Raw genomic sequence first — 25293 nt, forward strand, 5'->3', positions numbered from 1 at the left:
TGATCCGCCGGCCTCGGCCTCCCAAAGTGCTGGGATTACAGGCGTGAGCCACTGCGCCCAGCTTACTTCTTTCTTCCTTAACCAATTGCAGATGTGATCTTTGAATCTACCTGTGACTTATGAGCCCCACTTCAAGATATTCCATCCTTTTAAGCTTATACCACTGTGTAACCTGAAGGTACTGATTTATGATTCTTGCCTGTAGCCTCTGCTTTCCTGAAATTTACCCCTGCCTTTTCCGTGTGTGTCTGTGTTTCCCCTGCTGTCTTTATAATACTCCTGCCTTTAAAAACTCTTACCTGCGGCCAGGTGCGGTGGCTTACCCCTATAATCCCAGCACTTTGGGAGGCCAATGTGGGCAGATCACCCGAGCTCAGGAGTCCAAGACCAGCCTGGCCAACATGGTGAAACCCCATCTCTACTAAAAATACAAAAAATTAGCTGGGTGTGGTGGCAGGTGCCTGTAATCCCAGCTACTCGGGGGCGGGGAGGGGGGAGACTGAGGCAGGAGAATTGCTTAAACCCAGGAGGCAGAGGTTGCAGTGAGCCGAGATTGCACCATTGCACTCCAGCCTGGGTGACAGAGCAAGATTCCGTCTCAGAAAAACAAAACAAAACAAAACAAAAAACCCAAAAAACTCTTACCTGCAAGCTATTGGGAGCTCAAGTCAGGCCAGGTGAGGTGGCTCACTCCTGTAATCCCAGCACTTTGGGAGGCCGAGGCTAGTGGATCACAAGGTCAGGAGATTGAGACCAGCCTGACCAACACGGTGAAACCCCATCTCTACTAAAAATACAAAAATTAGCCAGGTGTGGTGGCACGTGCCTGTAGTCCCAGTTACTCGGGAGGCTGAGGCAGGAGAATAGCTTGAACTCGGGAGGTGGAGGTTGCAGTGAGCTGAGATCGCACCACTGCACTCCAGCCTGGGCGACAGAGTGAGAGTCTGTCTCAGCACTCCTGCCTGGGCCATAGAGCAAGACTCTGTCTAAAAATAAATAAATAAATAAATTATAGAGTGTACCTTCTTACATTTAGTGGGATTCCTAGATATAACTGATTCCTGGGATTGATTAATCCCATGAAGGATTGTCAGTTAGTGCATTACAGAGATGTTAAAATTAGAAATTTTAACCCGGGAGGCGGAGATTGCAGTGAGCCGAGATCGCGCCTCCAGCCTGGGCAACAGGGAGACTCCATCTATAAATTAATTAATTAATTAATTAAATGGGGCCTAGCTATGCTGACCAGGCTGGTCTCAACTTCCTGGGATCAAGTAATGCTCCCACCTTGTGTCCTAAAGCACTGGGATTACAGGTGTGAGCTACTATGCCTGGCCTCACGTTGACATCTGATCTCCAAAGCAGCTGTTTTGAGAGGTGCGGCCAGGTGGCAGGTGTTTGGGTCAAAAAGGCAACTCCATCACAATAGATTAACGCCCTTCTGTTATTGCTTTCACAGGAATGGTTCCCACGAGAGTAGGTTATTAAAGGGTCTATCTTCCTTGATGTCCTCTTACTTCCTGTCTCACCACGTGATCTCTGCACACGCTGGCTCCCCTTCTGCTTTCTGCCGCAAATGTAGGCAGGTGAAACCCTCCCCAGATGCAGCCTGAACAAGATTTTACTAATGAGAAGAGCACGAAGTCTTTCATGAGGCATCTACCCTATGACTTAAACACCTCCCACTAGGCCTAAAACCACTACACTGGACCATATTTCAATGAACTATGGAGAAGACATTGAAACCCTAGCAGGAATTTCCTGGATGACAACAGATGCTTTACATAATTTAAGGATACTGGGATTTATTCAGGTTTGAATACGTTTGTTGAGCTACAGGAATGCCACAGGGGTTGTCCCTTATAACCCAGAGGATCAGGGTCTCTGTTGAGATAGAGGCATGGGCAGCGGCAGCAGCAGAGGTACTTAAAGGTCCAGCTGAGTGTGAACTTCAGGACACCATCTAATGGTAGCTTCCCCACCTTCTCTTCTTTCTCATTTTTTCTTTTTTTTTGAGATGGAGTCTCGCTCTGCTGCCCAGGTTTATGTGCAGTAGGGCAATCTTAGCTCACTGCCACCTCCACCTCCCAGGTTCAAGTGATACTCCTGCCTCAGTCTCCTGAGTAGCTGTGATTACAGGTGTAAACCACCACGCCTAGCCTTCTTTCTCACTTTTTTTTTTTTTTTTTGAGACGGAGTCTTACTCTGTTGCCCAGGCTGGAGTGCAGTGGTGCGATCTCGGCTCACTGCAACCTCTGCCTCCCAGGTTCAAGAGATTCTACTGCCTCAGCCTCCTGAGTAGCTGGCATTACAGGCGTCCACCACTATGCCCAGCTAATTTTTGTATTTTTAGTAGAGATGGGGTTTCACCATAATGGCCAGGCTGGTCTCAAACTTCTGACCTCAGGTGATCTGTCTGCCTTGGCCTCCCAAAGTGGTGGGATTACAAGCGTGAGCCACCACCACTGCACCGGGCTCTTTCTCATTTTCAAATGACTGCTCTTTCAGGAATGACCACTAATGGGGCCCCAACATGCACAAGATAAAATCTCACCACCAGCCCCCACCACCAGACCTACAGGACAAGGCCAACACCTAGCATCAGTCCTAGCTTCATTCTACATAGAAAGGCAAAGTGAAAACTCCTAGCCCCAGACCATTTTAAGGAGGGCCCAAATCCAATACTCCTGCTCCTAAATGCCAAAGACTTATAGAAACTGCCATCTTTGGTTGGCTAAATCTGGAACACAAGTTTGTTCGGCCTCAGCAATGGAACACAGAGCAGCAAGCAGCAGCAGCTCAAAGAGCATGCTGGCCACCAGGTAGCAGAGCAGGTTAGCACCTGAGAGAAAGGGAAAGCTGACCCATTGCGTGGTGACCAACATCTAGACATCCTGCTGACAGTGCCAACTGTTACGGTTGCCTGAAAAGGTGTGCTTCAGAGGTTGACACCGAGAGCTATGTGGTGCACACACACCCCGAGAGTATGAAAAGGCTTATTACAAAAATGAGGTATCAGGGAGAACAATGCAGGGCTCTCAAGCAAGTGTGACATGGCGTGAGAGCAAGGAAGATGGCATTCCTGTCCCTTATGAGTACTGATGCAAAAATCTTGAAATAAATGCCAGCAAAACATATAAAGCAATATATTCAAAGCATTATGCAATATAACCAAGTGAGATTTGTCCCTGGAATGTAAGGATGGTTCACCATATGGAAATTGATCAGTGGAATACACCACATTAGGAAATGACGGAAAAATGACAGTCTCAATTGATGCAAAAAAGCATGACATAATTCAACACCCATTTATGATGAAAAATCTGCAACAAACAAGGAATATAATTTACTCAAATTGCTACAAGGCATATATGAAAAACTCAATAAAATCTTTGATGGTGAAAAACCATATTTTTAATATCTAATATCAGAAACAAGGATATTTGCTCTCACCAGCTCCATTCAGTGTTAAGGGGGGTGCTCCCAGGGAAATCAGGCAAGAAAATGCAAGCATTCCAGCCGGGCCTGGTGGCTCAAGCCTTTAATCCCAGCACTTTGAGAGGCCAAGGCAGGCGGATCACAAGGTCAGGAGAGCGAGACCATCCTGGCCAACATGGTGAAACCCCGTCTCTACTAAAAATAAAAAAACTAGCTCGGTATGGTGGCACGCGCCTGTAATCCCAGCTACTCAGGAGGCTGAAACAGGAGAATTGCTTGAACCTGGGAGGCAGGGATTGCAGTGAGCCGAGATCATGCCACTGCAGTCCAGCTTGGTGACAGAGCGAGACTGTGTCTCAAAAAAACAACAAACAAAATAACCAGCCAGGCACAGTGGCTCACGCCTGTAATCCCAGCACTTTGGGGAGACCGAGGTGGGTGGATCACAAGGTCAGGAGATTGAGACCATCCTGGTCAACATGGTGAAACCCCATCTCTACTAAAAATACAAAAAAATTTAGCTGGGTGTGGTGGCACGCGCCTATAGTCCCAGCTACTCAGGAGGCTGAGGCAGGAGAATTGCTTGAACCCGAGAAGTGGAGGTTGCAGTGAGCCAAGATTGTGCCACTGCACTCCAGCCTGGCAACAGTGAGAATCCATCTCAAAAAAAAAAAAAAAAAAAAAACCTAAAAGCATTCCATATTTAAAAATATATATAAATATATATACACACAGCCCTCTAGACAAATATACAAAAATCACACACGTTGTCACTGTACATACAGGTGGACAGACACAAATTCACAAACCCACAGGTGTAACAGCCCAGATACTAAAAGATTCTCCCAAATAGAAGGACCCCAGGTGTTCTGATCTCTTCTCCAGGTTTCTCTGGCTCCTCAGGAATAACCACCACAGTGCCTTATATATTCTTGCTTGCTTTCGTGTCTTCCAGAATGCCAGGATCAAGGGGACAGAGATATTAGCACAGCTTTGTTGACTACACCTATTAGAGGGAGTTACACAGAGGAAAATACTTACTGAATATTAGGACTCACACAGACACATACACAAAAGGGTTTTACAAAAACATCATCATAGACCCACATATACTTGTCCTTCAAAAAGTGAATGTTCTCACTCCCATTCCTGTAGCAGAGATACCCCTTAGTTCCCCAATACCTATCACAAAAGATGGCTCCTTGAGCCCATTCTGACAGTGAAGGAATCTCGAACTTCCTGACCTCCCACAGTACAATAATCATCTCTCTACAAAAGCACAACATGGCAGCTCAAGAATGTGAAAGTAAGGACCTGAAATGGGTTGAGTAATAATGTTCCAACCCCTCATACTACCATAAATGTTCCTGGTGAGAGAAGCGAAGGTGTGTATCTCCTGGCTCAGCCACCAGGTCCTCCACTGCATCTCCACAGTAGCCGTCACTTCCACTGAGGCCTCATCTGCCAGCAAACCTTGCTCCAGTCAGCCTCTGGACCCTAGTATCTTCACCGTGGTTTTGGATGCTGCCACCTGACCCATCCCTGCTGTTGGGGGAGGGTGGAGGCCAGAGGCCTACAGAGTTCCGACCCGAGCGACACAAAGATCACTTCTGGGACCCACCCAGGGAGACTGTTGTTACGAGGGTGGATGGTGACCTGGTTTCCCTCAATGCTGCCACCTCCCTTCTAAAACACACTGACTTGCTAAGAAAACGGGGGACTGACTCCAACAAAGGACAGACCCGACCCCTATCGTGCCTATGCAATTCAGAAAAGGGAGAATTCGGAGGCTCCAGCAAGCAGTTTATTGGGAGTCGAGTTCACCTTGCCTTGTGATGTGAAGCAAGGTAGTTCCATGGCTTGTGAACCCTGACACCAGCACCTCCCATACACAACAGAGCTGGAGCGCTGCAGGGTGGGTCCTTTTCCAAGAAGAGCTAAGTGCTAGTCTTAGTGGGAGGCTAGGAAACCAGTCCTGGAGCAGGATGCATGTGACATGCACTGACGTGAGAAGGCCGGAGCATCATCAGTGCATATGCCGCTGAATATCTCAGGGTAGAACGTGCCAGAAAACAGGGAAAGCAAGTTTGGGGAGGTAAGAATTCTGAGTGTCCTACAGCTAAGACATGGCAGAGTGTGTCTGTGACTCCACTAGCAGTTTTGAGATTAGTCTGACTGTGGTGGTTGGTGCAGGGCTGGTAACCGCAGGAGAGTGGATGCTGTGTGGTCAAGGGGCGTGTGTCCCATGATACAGGTTCTGCTTCTTCAGTCTCTCACCTCAGAGCCACCTGCGGTTGCCACAGAGAAATTCAGATGTGAACGTTTAAACATGTTTCCCAGTAAGTATCCAAAGTGTAGGTTTGAGATGGGAAGTGGAGCTGGAGATGACCTCAAAACAGCCCTGGAATAATGCAAGGCTGACAATGTCTGTGAATTAGGATGTGCATAGGCAGATCCCACTTGGGGAGAAACTGTAAGATGCGAACCTTTGTCTTAGAAGTACAGCATTCCCACAGTCTGACCCGAGGACACTGATGGAAACTTAAAAGGCAGATTCTGGGAGTCTTCTCACTTCTCTCCAGTCATGTGTGAGAGCTGAGGGCAGGCACTGCCCTAGAGGGTGTTTCCTAACTTCTGACTGGATGCCACAAAAGGCCTGCTGGGGCCCAAGTCCTTCTTCCCCATTCCTTTAATTCTTCCTACGAAGAATCTCGACAATGGTTGCAGATGTCATTGAAGATGTTCCCATATTGCTTACGTTTAAGAAGGCGGCTCTCCAGTGTGGGTGGTTTCATGGTTTTAAAATGAACTGGAGGCCGGACGCGGTGGCTCACGCCTGTAATCCCAGCACTTTGGGAGGCCGAGGAGGGCGGATCACGAGGTCAGGAGATCAAGACAATCCTGGCTAACATGGTGAAACCCCGTCTCCACTAAAAATACAAAAAATGAGCCGGGCGTGGTGGCGGGCGCCTCTAGTCCCAGCTACTCGGGAGGCTGAGGCAGGAGAATGGCGTGAACCCGGGAGGTGGAGCTTGCAGTGAGCTGAGATCGCGCCACTGCACTCCAGCCTGGGCGAGGACTCCGTCTCAAAAAAAAAAAAAAGAACTGGGGGCCAGGTGTGGTGGCTCACGCCTGTAATCCCAGCACTTTGGGAGGCCAAGGCAGGTGGATTACCTGAGGTCAGGAGTTCAAGACCAGCCTGGCCAACATGGTGAAACCCCGTCTCCACTAAAAATATAAAAATTAGTTGGGCGTGGTGGCATGTGCCTGTAATGCCAGCTACTAGGGGGCCTGAGGCAGGATTGCTTTGACCGGGAGGCAGAGGTTGCGCCACTTTCACTCCAGCCTAGGCAACACAGTAAGACTCCAACTCAAAAAAAAAAAAAAAAAAAAAAAAGTAAAACGAACACTTTGGGAGGCCAAGGTGGGTGGATCATTTGAGGTCAAGAGTTTAAGATCAGCCTGGTCAACATGGTGAAACACTGTCTCTACTAAAAATATAAAAATTAGCTGGGCATGGTGGTGAGCACTTGTAATCCCAGCTACTTGGAAGGCTGAGGCAGAAGAATTGCTTGAACCCAGGAGGCAGAGGTTACAGTGAGCCAGGATCACACCATTGCACTCCAGCCTGGGGCAACAGAGTGAGACTCCATCTTGGGGTGCAGGGGGGAAAAAAAAGGTTGGGTGCTGTGGCTCATGCCTGTAATCCCAGCACTTTGGGAGGCCGAGGCAGGCAGATCACCTGAAGTCAGGAGTTTGAGACCAGCCTGACCAACATGGAGAAACCCCATCTCCACTAAAATTACAAAATTAGCCAGGCGTGGTGGCGCATGCCTGTAATCCCAGCTTCTTGGGAGGCTGTGGCAGGAGAATTGCTTGAATCCGGGAGGCAGAGGTTGCGGTGAGCCGAGATCGCACCACTGCACTCCAGCCTGGGCAACAAGAGCAAAATTACATCTCAACAAAAACAAAAACAAAAAACAAACCCCACAAAAGATGGGATGGATATAGAATTTTCTTTATAGTTTCTCTCCAGTATATATTCTCAGGTGTCTTTAAAAGATTACGTGAAGTGAAGGCTTTCCTACACTCCATACATTCATAGGGTTTCTGTCCATGGAGTCCATTCACATATCTGCAATCCCGCAGGAGAGTGGAAGTTCCTCCCCCATTTGTTAAATATTTCATTGCCGCATGAGTCACGTCTTCAAAGTGAATTAGGACAACTGAAGGCTTAATCACACCGTTTACATTCCTTGAATTTCTCTCCAGCGTAAGTACTCTCATACATCCAAAAGGAACTAATACAACTGACAGCATTACCACACTTTACTTTCTTAGGGCTTCTGTCTACTATGAGTCCTTTCGTGCACGTGCAAAGACTTTGAGTAACTGAAGGCTTTACCACATTGTCTACACTGAAAGGGTCTTTCTCCAGTATGAATTCTTTTGTGTACTTTCAGGGAATTTAAACAAGTGAAAGCTTTGCCACACTGCTTACACTCACATGGTTTCACTCCAGTGTGACTTCTTTCGTGCCTTCGAAGGTGACTGAAGTAAATGAAGACCCGACCACACTGTTTGCATTCATAGGGTTTCTCTCTAGTATGGGTTCTTTCATGGATTCGAAAGTGAGTGGAATAAAGAAAGGCTTTACCACATTCTTTACATTCATAAGTTTTCTCGCCAGTGTGAACTCTTTCGTGCAACTGAAGGTAACTTGAAGAATTGAAGGCTTTACCACATTGTTTACATTCATAGGGTTTTTCTCCAAAATGAGTTCTTTCATGCACTTCACAGGAACTAGATGACTTGAAGGCTTCCCCACATTTCTTACATGTATAAGGTTGAACTCCGGTGTGGGTTTTCACGTGTTTTCGAAGGCTTGAGTGAGAAAAGAAGGCTCTCCCACATTCCCTACATACAAAAGGTTTCTCTCCAGTATGAGTTTTCTCATGACTCCGTAAGTACGTGGGACAACTGAAGGCTTTCCCACATTGCTTACATTCATAAGGTTTCTCTCCAGTGTGAGTCCTTTCGTGGGTTAGAAAAGGCTGGTAATATATAAAGGCTTTTCCACACTGTTTACATTTGTAGGGTTTCTCTCCAGTGTGATTTTTTTCATGGCGCCGAAGAGCAGTGAGATATCTGAATGCCTTCCCACATTCCTTACACTCATAGGGTGTCTCTCCAGTATGAATTCTTATATGGTTTCGAAAGGAAAAGAGAAATGCGAAGGCTTTGCCACATTCCTTACATTCATAGGGTTTCTCTCCAGTGTGAATTCTTTCATGGGTTCGAATACTGGAGCTGCGAGTGAAGGTTTTCCCACATTCTTTACATTTATGTGGCTTCTCTCCATATTCGTGACACTCATTTGGTTTCTGTTCAGTGTGAGATCTCATGTGCCTATTAAGGGAGACCTGATGCATGAAGACTTCCCCACACACACTGCAGTCACATGGTTTTAATCCAGTAGGAGTTTCCAGGTTCGTATTAAGATCAGGAATCTGGCTAGTGCTTTTTCCACATGGACAATCTTCTTTATTTTCACAGAGTGCTTCAACCATAGGACTTCTGTAAAGAATGAGTGCCGTATTATTAATAGTTTTGTATTAATGATCTTATATTTATTAGCAAGTACCAGAATTACATTTTAAATATTTTCAGAGAAACTGTGTGTTATCTGCCCTGTCTAAATTGTTTTGGAAGCTAATATACTCAATACTCTAGAACAGGCCGTGACCATAGCTATTATCAAAATAGTTAAAAAAAATTATTATTATTATTTTTGAGACAGAGTCTCTCTGTTGCCCAGGCTGGAGTGCAGTGGTGTGATCTCGGCTCACTGCAACCTCCGCCTCCTGGGTTCAAGTGATTCTCCTGCCTCAGCCTCCCAAGTAGCTGGGATTGCAGACATGCACCACCACGACCCGCTAATTTTGTATCTTTTTTAGTAGAGACGGGGTCTCAAACTCCTGACCTCAGGTGATCCGCTCGCCTCAGCCTCCCAAAGTGCTGGGATTACAGGCATGAGCCACTGCGCCCGGCCAGGATTTTTAAATGCTGTTTCATAGTGATTTCTTCTCACACCCTGAACATCTACTGCTTTTTTTTTTTTTCTGTAGAGACAGGTTTTCGCTATGTTGACCAGGCTGGTGTTGAACTCCTGGCCTCAAGCAATTCTCCAGCCTTCACCTACCAAAGGCTGGGATTAGAGGTATTTGCTACCTTACCCAGCCAATGACAGTTTCTGTTGTTTTTTTTTTAGACGGAGTCTCGCTCTGTCACCAGGCTGGAAGTGCAGTGGATCGATCTCAGCTCACTGCAATCTCCACCTCCCAGGTTCAAGCGATTCTCCTGCCTCAGCCTCCCGAGTAGCTGGGACTATAGGTGCACGCCACCACGCCCGGCTAATTTTTTGTATTTTTAGTAGAGACAGGGTTTCATCATGTTGGCCAGGATGGTCTCGATCTCCTGATCTCATGATCCACTGGCCTCAGCCTCCCAAAGTGCTGGGATTACAGACATGAGCCACCACGCCTGGCTGCCCATGACAGTTTCAATGAAACACCTTCAGTAAAAATTTTCTAAGAATGAATAAACTTGAAACTCTGCTTATTGTTTTGCTTGCTTGGCTTTTGAAATTTATGAAATACTAAGATTCTCTCAGGGGCTATATAATTATTTGTGAATGCAACTCACCTTAGATTTCTTCCCTGGTTTTTGTGTTCATCTTCAATATCCTGGTCTTTCCATTTTTCCCCTAAAATACAAGCCCAGAGAACTCACAATAAATTATTAGAAATTATAGAAAATTATAACACTCTAAGATCCATGATTAGCTATTGATTAGCTATGACACTGTCTGATCTACTTACTAAAGTATTCTCTTCCCACATTTTTTTTTTTTTTTGAGACAGAGTCTCGCTGTTGCCCAGGCTGCAGTGCAATGGCGCGGTCTCAGCTCACTGCAACCTCGGCCTCCCGGGTTCAAGCAATTCTCCTGCCTCAGCCTCCCGAGTAGCCAGAATTACAGGCACCTGCCACCAGGCCTGGCTAATTTTTTATTTTTAGTAGAGACAGGGTTTCACCATGTTGGTCAGGCTGGTCTCAGACTCCTGACCTTGTAATCCGCCCGCCTCAGCCTCCCAAAGCACTGGGATTACAGGCGCGAGCCACCGTGCCTGGCCCCTTCCCCCATTTTAAACCTTGGAACTCAGTTGTTGTGCAAGAAACACCTGTTCCCTCCTTAATTAAGTAGAGAAATTATGTCACCCTTACCTATACAGGCCAGGTTCTTGAAGGTTGCCCGCATCACATCTCTGTAGATATTCCTCTGGCCAGGATCCAGCAAAGCCCACTCCTCCAGGGTGAAGTTCACAGCCACATCCTCAAGGGAGATGGAGTCCTAAAACATCCCCCATGTGTGTTTAGGAGGAGGAGAGAGATTCGCAGTAGTGAGGATCCATTCTCAGAATTCCTGAGAAATTCCATATAATCCTGTAGTCTCGCTTTAGTGGTATAACTTGGTTGTAAGAACTCTTGACTCTTTCCATACTCACTTCCTCATAAATTTAACACTATCGTGAACATACAAAAATTATTGCGCTCTCTCTCTCTCTCTCTATATATATATACATATATATATATATATTTTGAAACATTCTTGCTCTGTCGCCCAGGCTGGAGTGCAGTGGCACAATGTCGGCTCACTGAAAGCTCCGCCTCCTGGGTTCACACCATTCTCCTGTCTCAGCCTCCCAAGTAGCTGGGACTACAGGCGCCCACCACCACACCCAGCTAATTTTTTGTATTTTTAGTAGAGACAGAGTTTCACCATGTTAGCCAAGATGGTTTCCATCTCCTGACCTCGTGATCCGCCCGCCTCGGCCTCCCAAAGTGCTGGGATTACAGGCGTGAGCCACCGCACCCCGCCATTATTTCTATATTTTAACTGTGATCACTTGAAGCCTTATTGTTCTTTTTATTTTTATGTTTTTTGAGATGGAGTCTTGCTCTGTCGCTCAGGCTGGAGTGCAATGGTGCGATCTTGGCTCACTGCAACCTCCTCCTCCCAGGTTCAAGTGATTATCCTGCCCCAACCTCCCAAGTAGCTGGGACTACAGGCACGTGCCACCACGCCTGGCTAATTTTTTGTATTTTTAGTAGAGACGGGGTTTCAACATGTTAGCCAGGATGGTCTTGATCTCCTGACCTCTTGAATCGCCCCCCTCGGCCTCCCAAAGTGCTGGGATTACAGGCGTGAGCCACCGCGCCCGGCCACCTTATTGTTCTTTAAATGCAGACCCAAGGCCATCTTGGAGATATGAGAGAAATGCTGTAGAAATGAAACAAACTGTAAGATCATCAATTCCTTGTGAGAAAAACTCTTTCATTTTCTACCTTATTACATACTGTACCACTCAGCATTTCATGAAACTTGGGGTCAAATCTGGATGAGATTTTAATAAATGAATACACCCTTTAGACTATAAGCTGCACATCTCCCATTGAGGATGAAAAACTGTGTATTTTTCTTTTTCATAAACAACATGAGAGATCAGGAAGTCTGTGAAAAGCCAGAAGTCACTGGCCATGTTGCCCTGAAGGATCTCGGGCCATTAGAACCATGCAAATCCAGGTGGCTGAATGAAAATATTCTTCTGCATTAGTATTAATTTCAACGTGTTTGTGTAATATTTATCATAGGTTCAGTTTTTCCTTTCTGTCTCATTTCATGGGTCTAGGAGGTTATTGGAAAGAAAGCACAGCAACTTGGACCTCTATAAACCCCTGTACTCATGAAGGTTTATTACTCGCATGCTTGAGCTCTCAGGCAAAGCTGTGTAACTCTCAAGCACTTGTGAAATGGCTTCGGAGAGCAAGAAAAGGAGCCTGGCTGGGGATTTTTACTGACATTAGGGAGTGGGCTAGTATGAGTTCAAGCATACAGGTGGAGGCTGATGTGAATTGACTCTGTCGCCAGCACCAAATGAGGGTGACCCAGGCTTTCTTCCTACCACGTCCATATGTGGGGTACACAGTGGAAACTGAGGAATGAGGTTTTAAAGCTGTGAGCAGTCAAAGGCCAGGCGGGGTGGCTCACGCCTATAATCCCAGCACTTTGGGAGGCAGAGGTGGGCAGATCATTTGAGGTCGGGAGTCCAAGCACTAAACCTCCAGCCCTTTTTCTCTCCCCCGATTTTGGGGGCTAGGGCTAGAGGAAGATCAAGACTGGGTGTCTTTCGGGACATCAATCCCCACCCTGAAGTTAGGTAGGCATTCCTTCCAGTAGTCATTTATTTACAACAAGAGAGGGTCCATTACCCTTATCACTCATGAAATTCCAAGAGATTTAGGAACTCTGTACTAGGAACCACACACAAAGACCAAACAAATGTCTTTCTTATCATAGCAAAGAACATCATGGCTCGGGGCACAGGCTCACCAGAAGACAGATGATTCATAGGATTATATCATGTTTCCACTCCAGCCACTGGTAACAGTGTGACATTAGAGTTTTGTTTTTATTTTGAGACCCAGTCTCGCTCTGTCACCCAGGCTGGAGTGCAGTGGTGCAATCTTGGCTCACTGCAACCCCTGCCTCCAGCATTCAAGCAGTTCTCCTGCCTCAGCCAACAGAGTAGCTGGGATTACAGACATGCACAACCACACCCAGCTAATTTTTGTATTTTTAGTAGAGACAGGGTGTTTCTTCATGTTGGCCAGGATGGTGTCGAACTCCTACCTCAAGTAATTTGCCTGCCTTGGCCTCCCAAAATGCTAGGATTACAGGAATGAGTCACCACTCCTGGCCTGGGTTTTTGTTTTAAAACAGTAGAACAGGCCAGGTGTGGTGGCTCACGACTGTAATCCCAGCACTTTGGGAGGCGGGGGGCGGGCAGATCACTTGACATCAGGAGTTTGAGACCAGCCTGGCCAACATAGCAAAACCCCATCTCTACTAAAAATACAAAAATTTGCCAGGTGTGGTGAGCACCTGTAATCCCGGCTACTTGGGAGGCTGAGGGAGGAGAATCGCTTAAACCTGGGAGGCAGAGGTTGCAGTGAGCCAAGATCGTGCCCCTGCACTCCAGCCTGGGCGACAGAGCGAAACTCCACCTCAAAAAATAAAATAAAATAAAATAAAATAAAACAGTAGAATACAATGAAACAATATTCTATTTCTTTCTGCATGTTTCACAATTGAAGAAATCTCTAGAGAACCCCAAAAATGACAGAACACAGAAAACCAGGGACACCAAAGGCAATTTTATCTGACACCTACAGCTACTGAAAATAGTAAACACAGCCTAAAATCAACAGGATAAACCTAAACCCTCACATTTAAAGCCTGTTTACCTCAGTTCCTTTTCAACACCATGCCCAGATCTCAACAAAAATTACAAGATATATTAAAAGACTTAGACGGTTTGAAGAGAGAGTGCAGGCATCAGAACCAGACTGAGATATAAAAGAGATGCTGGAATTATCAGACCAGAAATTTATTTCTTTTCTTTTTTTTTTTGAGACAGAGTCTTAACTCTGTTGCCTAGGCTGGATTGCAGTGACACAATCTCAGCTCACTGATACTGTCATAGTGGATAAAAAAGAACACCTGGCCAGGCGTGGCTCACGCCTGTAATCCCAGCACTTTGGGAGGCCGAGGCAGGAGGACCTCTTGAGGTCAGGAGTTCAAGACCAGCCTGACCAACATGGAGAAACCCTGTCTCTACTAAAAATACAAAATTAGTCAGGTGCAGCGGCACATGCCTGTAATCCCAGCTACTCACGAGGCAGAAGAATCACTTGAACTTGGGAGGCAGAGGTTGCAGTGAGGCGAGATCGCGCCATGGCTCTCCAGCCTGGGCAACAAGAATAAAACTCCATCTCAAAAAAAAAAAAAAAGAAAAAGAAAAAAGAATACCTAATATATGTTGTTTGCAAGAAATTCGCTTTTTTTTTTTTTTTTTTTACTTTCTTTTGTTTTTTAGAGACAGGGTCATGCTCTGTCACCCAGGCTGGAGTGCAGTTGTGGGAGGACAGATGACTATAACCTCAAACTCCTGGGCTCAAAGGACTCTCACCTCAGCCTCTGAGTAGCTGGAACTACAGGTGTGCACTACCATCCCTTGATAATTTTGTTTCTTTTTATAGAGATGGGGTCTCACTATGTTGCCCAGGCTTGTCTCAAACTCCTGGCCTCAAGCAATCATCCTGCCTCAGCCTCCCAAAATGCTGGGATTACAGGTGCGAGCCACCATACCTAGGCCAACAAATCCACTTTAAATATATCACAAAGATTGGGGGGAGGGGGGAGGGATAGCATTAGGAGATATACCTAATGTAAATGACGAGTTAATGGGTACAGCACACCAACATGGCACATGTACACATATGTAACAAACCTGCACATTGTGCACATGTACCCTAGAACTTAAAGTATAATAATAAAAAGTAATAATAAATAAATATATCACAAAGATATATTAAAAATAAAGGAATAGAGAAAGATATACTATGCTAACACTAATTATTATTATTATTATTATTTTGAGACAAAGTCTCACTCTGCCACCCAGGCTGGAGTGCAGTGGCGCAATCTTGGCTCACTGCAACCTCCACCTCCCGGGTTCAAGCGATTCTCCTGCCTCAGTCTCCTGAGTAGCTGGGATTACAGGCGCACACTACCACACCCAGCTAATTTTTTTTTTTTTTTTTTTGAGTCGAAATTTCGCTCTTGTTGCCCAGGCTGGAGTGCGATGGCGCAATCTCGGCTCCCTACAACCTCCGCCTCCCAGGTTCAAGCGATTCTTCTGCCTCAGCCTCCTGAGTAGCTGGAATTGCAGGCACCTGCCACCACGCCTGGCTAATTTTTGTATTTTTAGTAGAGACAGGGTTTCACCATGTTGGCCAGGCTGGTCTCAAACTCCTGACCTCAGGCGATCCGCCTGCCTCCCAAAGTGCTGAGATTACAAGCGTGAGACACCATGCCTGGTCAATTTTTATATTTTTAGTAGAGATAGGGTTTCACCACGTTGGTTAGGCTGGTCGCAAATTCCCGACCTCGTGATGTGCCCGCCTTGGCCTCCCTAAGTGCTGGGATTACAAGCATGAACCACCATGCCCGGCCAACACTAATTTTTTAAAAGCTGGCACAGCCTTATTAATTTCAGAAAAAGCTGACTTCATAGCATGAAATTATCAGTGATAGAAGGGCATTACATACTGACAAAGGGGTTAATTCACCAAGAAGACAAGGCAATCCTTACTGTGTATGTACATAACCACAGAGTGGCAAAATATATGAGGGGAAAACTAATACAACTGCAGGAAGAAATACATGAATTCACTGGTACAGCTGTATATTTCAATAACCCCCAGCATTAATTTAGAGATCCAGCAGGCAGAAATCAGGAAGGACATAATTAAATTGAACAGCACCATCAAAACAACTGGACTTAATTGAAATCCAGAATAATTCATTCAGTAACAGCAGAATATACATTCTTCTCAAGTTCACATGGAATATTCACCAAGATATCTCACATTCTGGTAAATAAAATACTTCCTAGCAAATTTAAAAGACTAGAGAATACAAAACATGTTCTCAGATCCAGAATTGATAACAGAAAGATAGCTTGAAAACCCACAAATATTTGGATATTAAATCCTGAACTTCTAAATAATGCATGGATGAGAAAAGTCTCGAGATATTAAAAATTATTTTGAATTAAATAAAAATAGAACTTATCAAAACATGTAGAATGCAGCAAAAGGAGTGCCTGGCTGAAATGTATACGATTGAACACATATACCACCAAAGAATGATCTGTAATCAATAATCTCAGTGTCTAACTTAAAAAACTAATAACAGGCCAGGTATGGTGGCTCATGCCTGTAATCCCAGCGCTTTGGGAGGCTGAGTCAGGCAGATCACCTGAGGTCAGGACTTCGAGACCAGCCTGGCCAACATGGTGAAACCCCATCTCTACAAATACAAAATTACAAAAATACTCTCTAATGTACTCTAAAATACAAAAATTAGCCAGGCATGGTGGCACAGGCCTATAATCCCAGCTACTTGGGAGGCTGAGGCAGGAGAATCACTTGAACCCAGGAGGCAGAGGTTGCAGTGAGCCCAGATCGCGCCATCACACTGCAGCCTGGGTGACAGGGCGAGACTCTGTCTCAAAAAAAATAGATAGAGAAAAACCAACAAAACCAAAAGGTGGTCTTGTGAAAATATCAATAATTAACTGAAAAATGTCTCCTCAAGCTAGCTAACAACAAAAAGACAAAGATTATTAATATGACGAAAGGGGGAAAATGAAGAAGCACTTGACAAAATTGAACATCTATTTATGATAGCAAACTAGGAATAGAAGGGAATTTCTTCTTCTTCTTTTTTTTTTTTTTTTTGAGACAGGTCTCACTAAATTGCCCAGGCTGGAGTATATTGGCTATTCAGAGGCGCCGTCATAGTGCTACAGCCTCAAACTGGTGGGCTCCAGCAATCTTCTTGCCTTGGCCTCCCAAGCAGCAAAGACTACAGGTGCATGCCACTGCATCGGGCAAGAGGAACTTCTTGAGAAACTACATACAAGAAACCTGCAGTTAACATCACGCTTAATGTGAAAAACTAGATGTTTTCCCAGTAATATGAGGAACAAGGTAAGAAAGACCCTTCTCACACTCTCACCATTTATTTATGTATTTATTTATTTATTTATTTAGTGAGAGAGTCTCACTCTGTCACCCAGGCTGGAGTGCACTGGCACAATCTCGGCTCACTGCAATCTCCGCCTCCTGGGTTCAAGCAATTCTCCTGCCTCAGCCTCCGGAGTAGCTGAGATTACAGGCATGTGCCACCACGCCCCGCTAATTTTTTTGTATTTTTAGTAGAGACGGGGTTTCACCATATTGACCAGGCTGGTCTGGAACTTCTGACCTTGTGATACGCCCGTCTCGGCCTCCCAAAGTGCTGGGATTACAGGCATGAGCCACCATGCCTGGCCTTTTGTTTTTTTAATTTGAGATGGAATTTCGCTCTGTTGCCCAGGCTGGAGTGCACTGGTGCCATCTCAGCTCACTGTAAACACCTCCACCTCCCGGGTTCAAGAGATTTTCCTGCCTCAGCCTCCTGAGTAGCTGGGATTACAGGTGCACCCAACCATGTCCAGCTAATTTGTATATTTTTAGTAGAGATGGGGTTTCACCATGTTGGCCAGGCTGGTCCTGAACTCTTGACCTCAATGATCCCCCCAACCCCTGCCTCGGCCTCCTAAAGTGCTGGATTACAGGCATGAGCCACCGTGCCTGGCCCCTCTCACCATTTCTATTCAATATTGTACAACAGTGAAACTAAGAAAAAGAAAAAGAAATAAAAGATATACCAACTGGGAAGGAAGAACTAAAGCTGTCTATCTGCATATGACATGACTGCGTATGTAGAGAATTTCAAAAATCTACAACAAAGAAAATTCCTGGAACCAATAAGAGCAAGGTTGAAGGACACAAGCTCAACATATACGGCCAACTCCTTTCCTACACAGCCACACAAATATAGTCAACTGATCTTTGATGAAGAACCAAAGGCAGCTGGGTGTGGTGGCTCACGCCTGTAATCCCAGCACTTTGGGAGGCTAAGATAGGGTGGATCACTTCAGCCCAGGAGTTCAAGACCAACGTGGGCAACATAACAACACTCCATCTCTATTTCTTTAAAAAAAAAAAAAAATTTTTTTTTTAAATAAAAGAAAAATTAAATGAAAATGGATCAAAGATGTAACTGTAAAATACAATAAGACTCCTAGAGGATAACATATAAAATCTAGATGACCTTGGGTTTGATGATGAATTATAACATAAATTATAAGTTTGACTTCATTAAAATAAAAAAGTCCTGCTCTGGGGCCTGGCACGGTGGCTCATGCCTGTAATCCCAACTCTTTGGGAGGCCGAGGCGGGCGGATGACTTGAGGTCAGGAATTTGAGACCAGTCTAGCCGACATGGTGAAACCCTGTCTCTACTAAAAATACAAAAATTAGCCAGGTGTGGTGGTGCATGCCTGTAGTCCCAGCTACTTGGCAGGCTGAGGTAGAATAAATCGCTTGAACCTGAGAAGCTGATGTTGCAGTGAGCCGAGATTACGCCACTGCACTCCAGCCTGACTGACAGAGACTCCATCCCCGCCGCCCCCCCAAAAAAGAGTCCTGCTCTGGGAAAGACCATGTTAAGAAAATGAAAAGACAAGCTACAGACAGGGAGAAATTCTTTGCAAAACACCTATCTGATAAAGGACTGATATTCCAACTACTAAAAGAACTATTAAAACTCAGTAACAGGAAGACAATCCAATTAAAAATGGGCAAAAGATATGAACATACACATCACCAGAGAAGATTTAGAGATGGTAAAGCAGCACATGAAAACATGCTCAACGTCACACAGCATTAGGGAATTAAAAAAAACTAAGATAAATAAAACTGAGTAAGATATTACCACACTCACTAAATGGCTAAATTTTAAAACACTAAAAACACCAAATGATGGTGAAGATGGAGAACAATAAGTATCATCATTATTTGCTGCTGGCAATGGAAAATGATACTCCCACTTTGAAAGGCAGACAGTTACAAAAAAAAAAAACACACTCTTAAATTGTAATCTAGCCATCATGCTCCTAGGTATTTACTAAAAAGAGTTGAAAATTTATGTTCATGCCGAAACCTGCACATGAATGCTTATAGTTTTATTCAAAACCTTGCAAACCTTAGAGTGAACCAAGATACCTCTCAATAGACAAATGGATAAACCATCTGGTTCATCTACAGAATGATAAAAAGAAATCAGGTATCAGCTGGGTGCGGTGGCTCACGCCTGTAATCCCAGCACTTTGGGAGGCCAAGGAGGGCAGACCATGAGGTCAGGAGATCGAGACTATCCTGGCCAACATGGTGAAATCCTGTCTCTACTAAAAATACAAAAATTAGCTGAGTGTGGTGGCGCTTGCCTATCATCTCAGCTACTCGGGAGGCTGAGGCAGGAGAATCAGGTATCAAGCCATGAAAAGACATGGAGGCTAGGTATGGTGGCTCTCACCTGTAGTACCAGCTACTCAGGGCACTGAGGCAGGAGGATCACTTGAGTCTGGAAGTTCAAGACCAGCATGGGTGTTATGATGAGACCCCATCTCAATTAAAAAAAAAAAAAAAAGACGTGGAGAAACCTTGACTTGAACATATATTATTAAGTGAAAGAAGCCAATCTAAATGGTTATATACTGTGTAGTTTCAAAGATGACATTCAGGAAAAGGCAAAATTATGACAGAGTAAAAAGGCTTTTGACTGTCAAGAATTTGGGAAGAGGGAGGGACTAATGAATAGGAGAAGCACAGGGGATATTTAGGTGAGGGAAAGCATCCTACATGATGCAGCTATGATGAATAGCAGTTATTATACATTTGCCAAAACCCATAGATTGTATAACAGAGTCAGCCCTAATGTAAACTGTGGACTCTGAGGCATCAATATTGGTACATCACTTATAACAGATGTATTAAAGTAATAGAAAATATAAAAAGGATAAACTATGTGGAGGCAGAGGGATCAAGTGGGAATACTACACTTTCTCATCAATTTTTCTGTAAGTCTGAAATAGCTCTACAAAAATAAAGTCTACTAGAAAAAGAAAAACGATGAGGACAGGCTAATGACAATTCACACCATGACTGGTTGATGAATGAAACATACAACCTTTCACTCAATTCATGAATTTTATTTTAGTAAGCCTTTATGGTGCTTCGTGAGCCAGAGACTGGTAAAGGCAATGAAAGTTCCACAGGATGCCTTGTTCAAAAGCCCATCACTCTCTATTTTGAGAAGTGAAATAAGAGCTTTGATTAGTATCAGTAGTGTCCGGAACTCTTGCACGAATATGAGTGTCCAGGCGGAGCCTTGGATTGTGGGATTACCCTCTGTAGAGGTGTGTATTATCTTGACTTATATAGCTAGCCGTGAGGTAAAAAAAGATTCCCAGAGTTTTGTGAGGTTTTTTTTTTTTTTTTCCCTTTGAGATGAAGTCTCGCTCTGTTACCCAGGCTGAAGTGCAGAGGCGCAATCTCGGCTCACTGCAACCTCCGCCTCCCAGGTTCAAGCGATTCTCCTGCCTCAGCCTCCTGAGTAGCTGGGATTACAGGCACGAGCCACCACACCTGGCTAATTTTTTTGTATTTTTAGTAGAGACGGGGTTTCTCCATGTTGGCCAGGCTGGTCTCGAACTCCTGACCTCAAGTGATCCACCTGCCTCAGCCTCCCAAAATGCTGGGATTACAGGCGTGAGCCACCACACCTAGCCTAATATTCCCAGAGTTCTTTTACTACAAAGGTGCAACTCTTAGACAATCACTCAAGAGTGTGTAAACATGTGCAGATGGGATTTATTGTTGGCCACTGCTAAGATGACTAACTGATGAGCTGCCCCTTGAATCCAGTCCTTTATTAGGTCCATTTCAATTAAGGGATAAAAAGCAGCAGCTCCAACATGTACAAATGTGGCCATGTCAGCCATCAAGTCTACACACTCCCCACTGCTGTTCACTCAGTAGCAAAGGATCTAGGAGAAGGTAGACCTCCTCCAGCACCATGACATCTGGCAAGGAAGAAAGAAAAGAAGTCACCCTCCCACCCCAACTCCTGCAGAGAGGATATGCTGAAGGCTAACGTTTGGCTCTGTAATTTTGAAAGGAGGTCTGTGTAGGTTGCTGTTTCTAGGACCCATGGCAAAATGAGCAGTTGAGTAGAGTCACATGCTCAGGGCCCGGGAGAGCCTCAATGTTCAGGATAACCTAGTACAAGGTGATCATTGCAGCTCTAATGGCATATAGTGTGGGGCCAAGGGCTGTTTCTTGCATCAGAGCCGTATGGACAACTTATGGTCATCATGGATAATTACAAGAGGCATAAGAGGAGGTTTCTAAAGCCACTATAGCGGCCAGGAATGGTGGCTCATGCCTGTAATCCCAGCACTTTGGGAGGCCATGGCAGGCAGATCACTGGAGGTCAGGAGTTTGAGACCAGCCTGGCCAATACGGTAAAACCCCGTCTCTACTGAAAATACAAAAATTAACTGGGTGTGGTGGTGCACACCTGTAATCCCAGCTACTCTGGAGGCTGAGGTAGGAGAATTGCTTGAACCAGGGAGGCAGAGGTTGCAGTGAGCCGAGATTTTGCTACTGCACTCCAACCTGGGAGACAGAGCAAGACTCCATCTCAAAAAAAAAAAAAGAAAAGAAAAAAAGAGCCTCTATAGTGCTCTGGAGGCACTAACAGGAGTGCCTGCCGTATGGCAACTTAAACAGTGTCTAGAGCCTCTGTGGTAGCGATATCCGGGCAATGATGACCAATTTGCAAGTCACAGCATAAATGGGCTTAAGTAAACTTTATAAAGGACTGTGTTACCTCCTGAACATCAAAAAAGCCCAAATGATGTTGTGGGTGCCAACAGGAACAACAGCAGTAGGCAGAGGTTGCAGTGAGCTGAGATCACACCACTGCACTTCTGCCTGGGCGACAGAGTGAGAGTCTGTCTCAGCACTCCCACCTGGGCAACAGAGCAAGAAGACTCCATCAATCCATCCATCAATCAATCAGTGTACCTTGCTTACATTTAGTGGGATCTCCAGATATAGCTGATTCCTAGGATTGATTAATCCCATGAATGATTGTCAGTTAGTGCATTACAGAGATGTTAAAATTAATTCAGAACTAGGCTGGGCCTGGTGGCTTATTCCTGTAATCCCAGCACCTTGGGAGGCCAAGGCAGGAGGATTGCTAGAGCCCAGGAGTTTGAAACCAGAAATATATATATATGATTTAAAAAATAATAAAATTCAGAACTAATGTCGGAGAGGCCTGAAAGCCAACCACATGCAGTGTCCTTTTCTCTCTCTTTTTTTTTTTGAGACCGAGTTTCGCTCTTGTTGTCCCCGCTGGAGTGCAAGGGCGTGATCTCGGCTCACCACAACCTCCGCCTCCCGGGTTCAAGAAATTCTCCTGCTCCCTAGTAGCTGGGATTATAGCCATGCACCACCACGCCCAGTTAATTTTGTATTTTTAGTAGAGAAGGGGGTTTCTCCATGTTGGTCAGCTCCCAACCCGCCTGTCTTAGCCTCCCAAAGTGTTTGGATAACAGGTGTGGGCCACCATGTCCAGCCTTTTTTTTAGTTGCATAATTCTTTTACTATATTTTGGAGTTGCAATTAGGTCAAAACCTAGAAAAATGCTTCATTTTTTTTTTTCTTTTGTGCCCTTCCTTCTTTAATCTTTCTCTGTTTTGTTTCTGTGGTCACTTGATATGCTTCCGGTTATCTTCCTACCTTAATATTTATTAATATATTTTTTTCCTCCAGAAAACCTCAAATTGTAGGTTATGGGCCTCACCCATGGCACTGGTGGCATTAAAAGGTTTCAGGGCTGGGTGTGGTGACTCACACCTGCAATCCCAGCACTTTGGGAGGCTGAGGCAGGTGGATCACCTGAGGTCAGGAGTTTGAGACCAGCCTGGCCAACCTGGCGAAACCCCATCTCTACTAAAAATACAAAAATCAGCCGGGTGTGTTGGCAGGTGACTGTAATCCCAGTTACACAGGAGGCTGAGGCAGGGAGAATTGCTTGAACCTGGGAGGCAGAGGTTGCAGTGAGCCAAGATCATGCCACTGCACTCCAGCCTGAGCAAAAGAGCAAGACTCTGTCAAAAGAAAAAAAGAAAAAGAAAAAAAGGTGATTTGGGCCAGCGCAGCAGCTCACACCTGTAATCCCAGCACTTTAGAAGGCTGAGGCAGGCAGATCACTTGAGGCCAGGAGTTCGAGAACAGCCTGGTCAATAAGATGCAATCCCATCTCTACTAAAAATACAAAAATAGGCCGGGTGTGGTGGCACACGCCTGTAATACCAACTACTCAGGAGGCTGAGACATAAGAATTGCTTCAACCTGGGAGGCAGGGGTTGCAGTGAACTGAGATGGTGTCACTGCACTCCAGTCTGGGTGACAGAGAAAGACTCCGTCTCAAAAAAAAAAAAAAAAAAAGTGATTTGATCAAGGAATCCAAGGGAAAGAAACGCAAATATTTTAATCTGTTTAGATAAGGAATTGCTTCTCCGCCGTTAAAATGGAAAACTCACAATCGAAAGGTAAATACATTCACAAGGGCCAGGCATGGTCACGCCTATAATACCAACATTTTGGGAGGCCAAGGCAAGAGGATCCCTTAAAGCCAGGCGTTCGAGACTAGCATGAGCAACATAGCAAGACCCTGTATCTACAAAATAAAAATTTGAAATTAGCCAGTAGTGGCAGATGTCTTTAGTCCCAGCTACTCAGGAGGCTGAGGCGGGAGGATCGCTTGAGATGCAGTGAGGTTTGATGGCGCCACCGCACTTCAGCCTGGGCGACACTGCGAGACCGTGTCAAAAACAAACAAACAAATTCCCAAACTTGAGAGCGGTAACCCAGACAGTGGGTCAGTGCCTGGTGATGACAGCAGGGGCATCTGAGGAGCCACAGGAACGAACTCTGGGAGCTCCACACGCCCTCCTCTCCCCTAGCTGCAAAAAAAATGTTCCCTCCTCCAGGCTTCAATTCTCACAGGTGGATTCACCTTAATGTTCTGACCCAAATGGATTCTCAAACACACGAGAATCCGTCATGACTTTCCCGGGGCCCCTGCACAATCTTCGGAGACGCGGGGCTGGGGGCGCCCAGCTGCCCGGAAAGGGCTCCGGGGCCGGGGCCGCAGTCGCAGGGACGGGACAGAACGCCTGAGGTCCCAGCTGCCGGCCCAGCCCCACGCTGCTGGGAGACCCTCGGGTCAGCTGCGCCAGGGGGACTCGGGTCTTCCCACAGCCGGTTCCGACAAGTCCCCTCCTCAGGTCTCGGGACTCCCGGCCCCGCACACTCACCATTTCTCGGCTTACGGAGGCTCCAGGAGTCCTCCCTACGGATCCCTCACTACCTGCAGGTCCCAGTGAGACAAAGCATACGCAGAGCCACAGACAGTCCGAGGCTGGGACGCAATCCTAGCGAACCGCTAGAATAAGGATGTTCACAAGCGCATTCAGAGCTAGGGTGCAAGCGCCTTTTCAACACCGATGCTGACTGGACAGTTTGTGTGCCCCCGCCCCCTGACCCCTGAGTGACAGCCATGCAGGAGGGCACGTGGTTGAGCCGAGCTAGCTTCCCAGAGTGGGTTTTCCCGGCGGGGATATTTGCATGTAAGAGGAATTTGTTCTTTGCCCGAGGTCCATTTTTAAGTGGCCTATTCAGTAGTGTTAAGTGTTGTTACATTGTGAAACCAATCTCTAGAACTGATTTAATCTTGCAAATTTGAAACTCTTTATCGATTGAATAACATCCCATTTACCGCTCACCCTCAGCCCCTGACACCCACTAGTCGACTTTTTGATTGTGTGAATTTCACTGTGGGTACCTCATATAGGTGGAATTATTCTGTATTTGTCCTTTTCCGACTGGCTTATTTCACTTAGCATAATGTCCTCAATCTTCCTGATGTTGTAGCATGTGTCAGAATTTACTTCCTTTTAAGACAATTAAAGGCCAGGCACGTTGGCTCAAGCCTGTAATCTCAGCACTTCGGGAGGATCCCTTGAGGCCAGGATTTTCACACCAGCCTGGGTAACACTGTAAGAACCCGCCTCTACAAAAATAAAAATTAAAAATTAAAAAATATAGATTCTGGCCGGGTGCGGTGGCTCTCGCTTGTAATCCAGCACTTTGGGAGGCCGAGGCGGGCGGATCACGAGGTCAAGAGATCGAGACCATCCTGGCCAA

The 25293-nt window shown here is 45.6% G+C and overlaps 1 protein-coding gene across 3 annotated transcripts in view; it reads right to left on the bottom strand.

Moving 5' to 3' along the window:
* Nucleotides 1-3294: 3294 nt before the first annotated feature.
* The window catches only part of ZNF490 (zinc finger protein 490), a 34899-nt gene continuing 12900 nt past the window's right edge, over nt 3295-25293 (bottom strand). For 2 of the 3 annotated variants that reach the window (XM_009434782.4, XM_016935175.3), the window contains 3 exons: nt 10723-10849; nt 10144-10204; nt 5230-9015 (listed from right to left, as the gene is read on the bottom strand). In XM_009434782.4, coding sequence (XP_009433057.1) covers nt 7776-9015; nt 10144-10204; nt 10723-10849 — 1428 coding nt within the window. In that variant the 3' untranslated portion in view covers nt 5230-7775. Of the gene's footprint in view, nt 9016-10143; nt 10205-10722; nt 10850-25293 lie in introns of all 3 variants that reach the window. The other variant, XM_001169078.6, reaches the window with a different exon arrangement.

The sequence above is a fragment of the Pan troglodytes genome, chromosome 20 (assembly GCF_028858775.2).
Source record: "Pan troglodytes isolate AG18354 chromosome 20, NHGRI_mPanTro3-v2.0_pri, whole genome shotgun sequence".
Classification (NCBI taxonomy): domain Eukaryota; kingdom Metazoa; phylum Chordata; class Mammalia; order Primates; family Hominidae; genus Pan; species Pan troglodytes.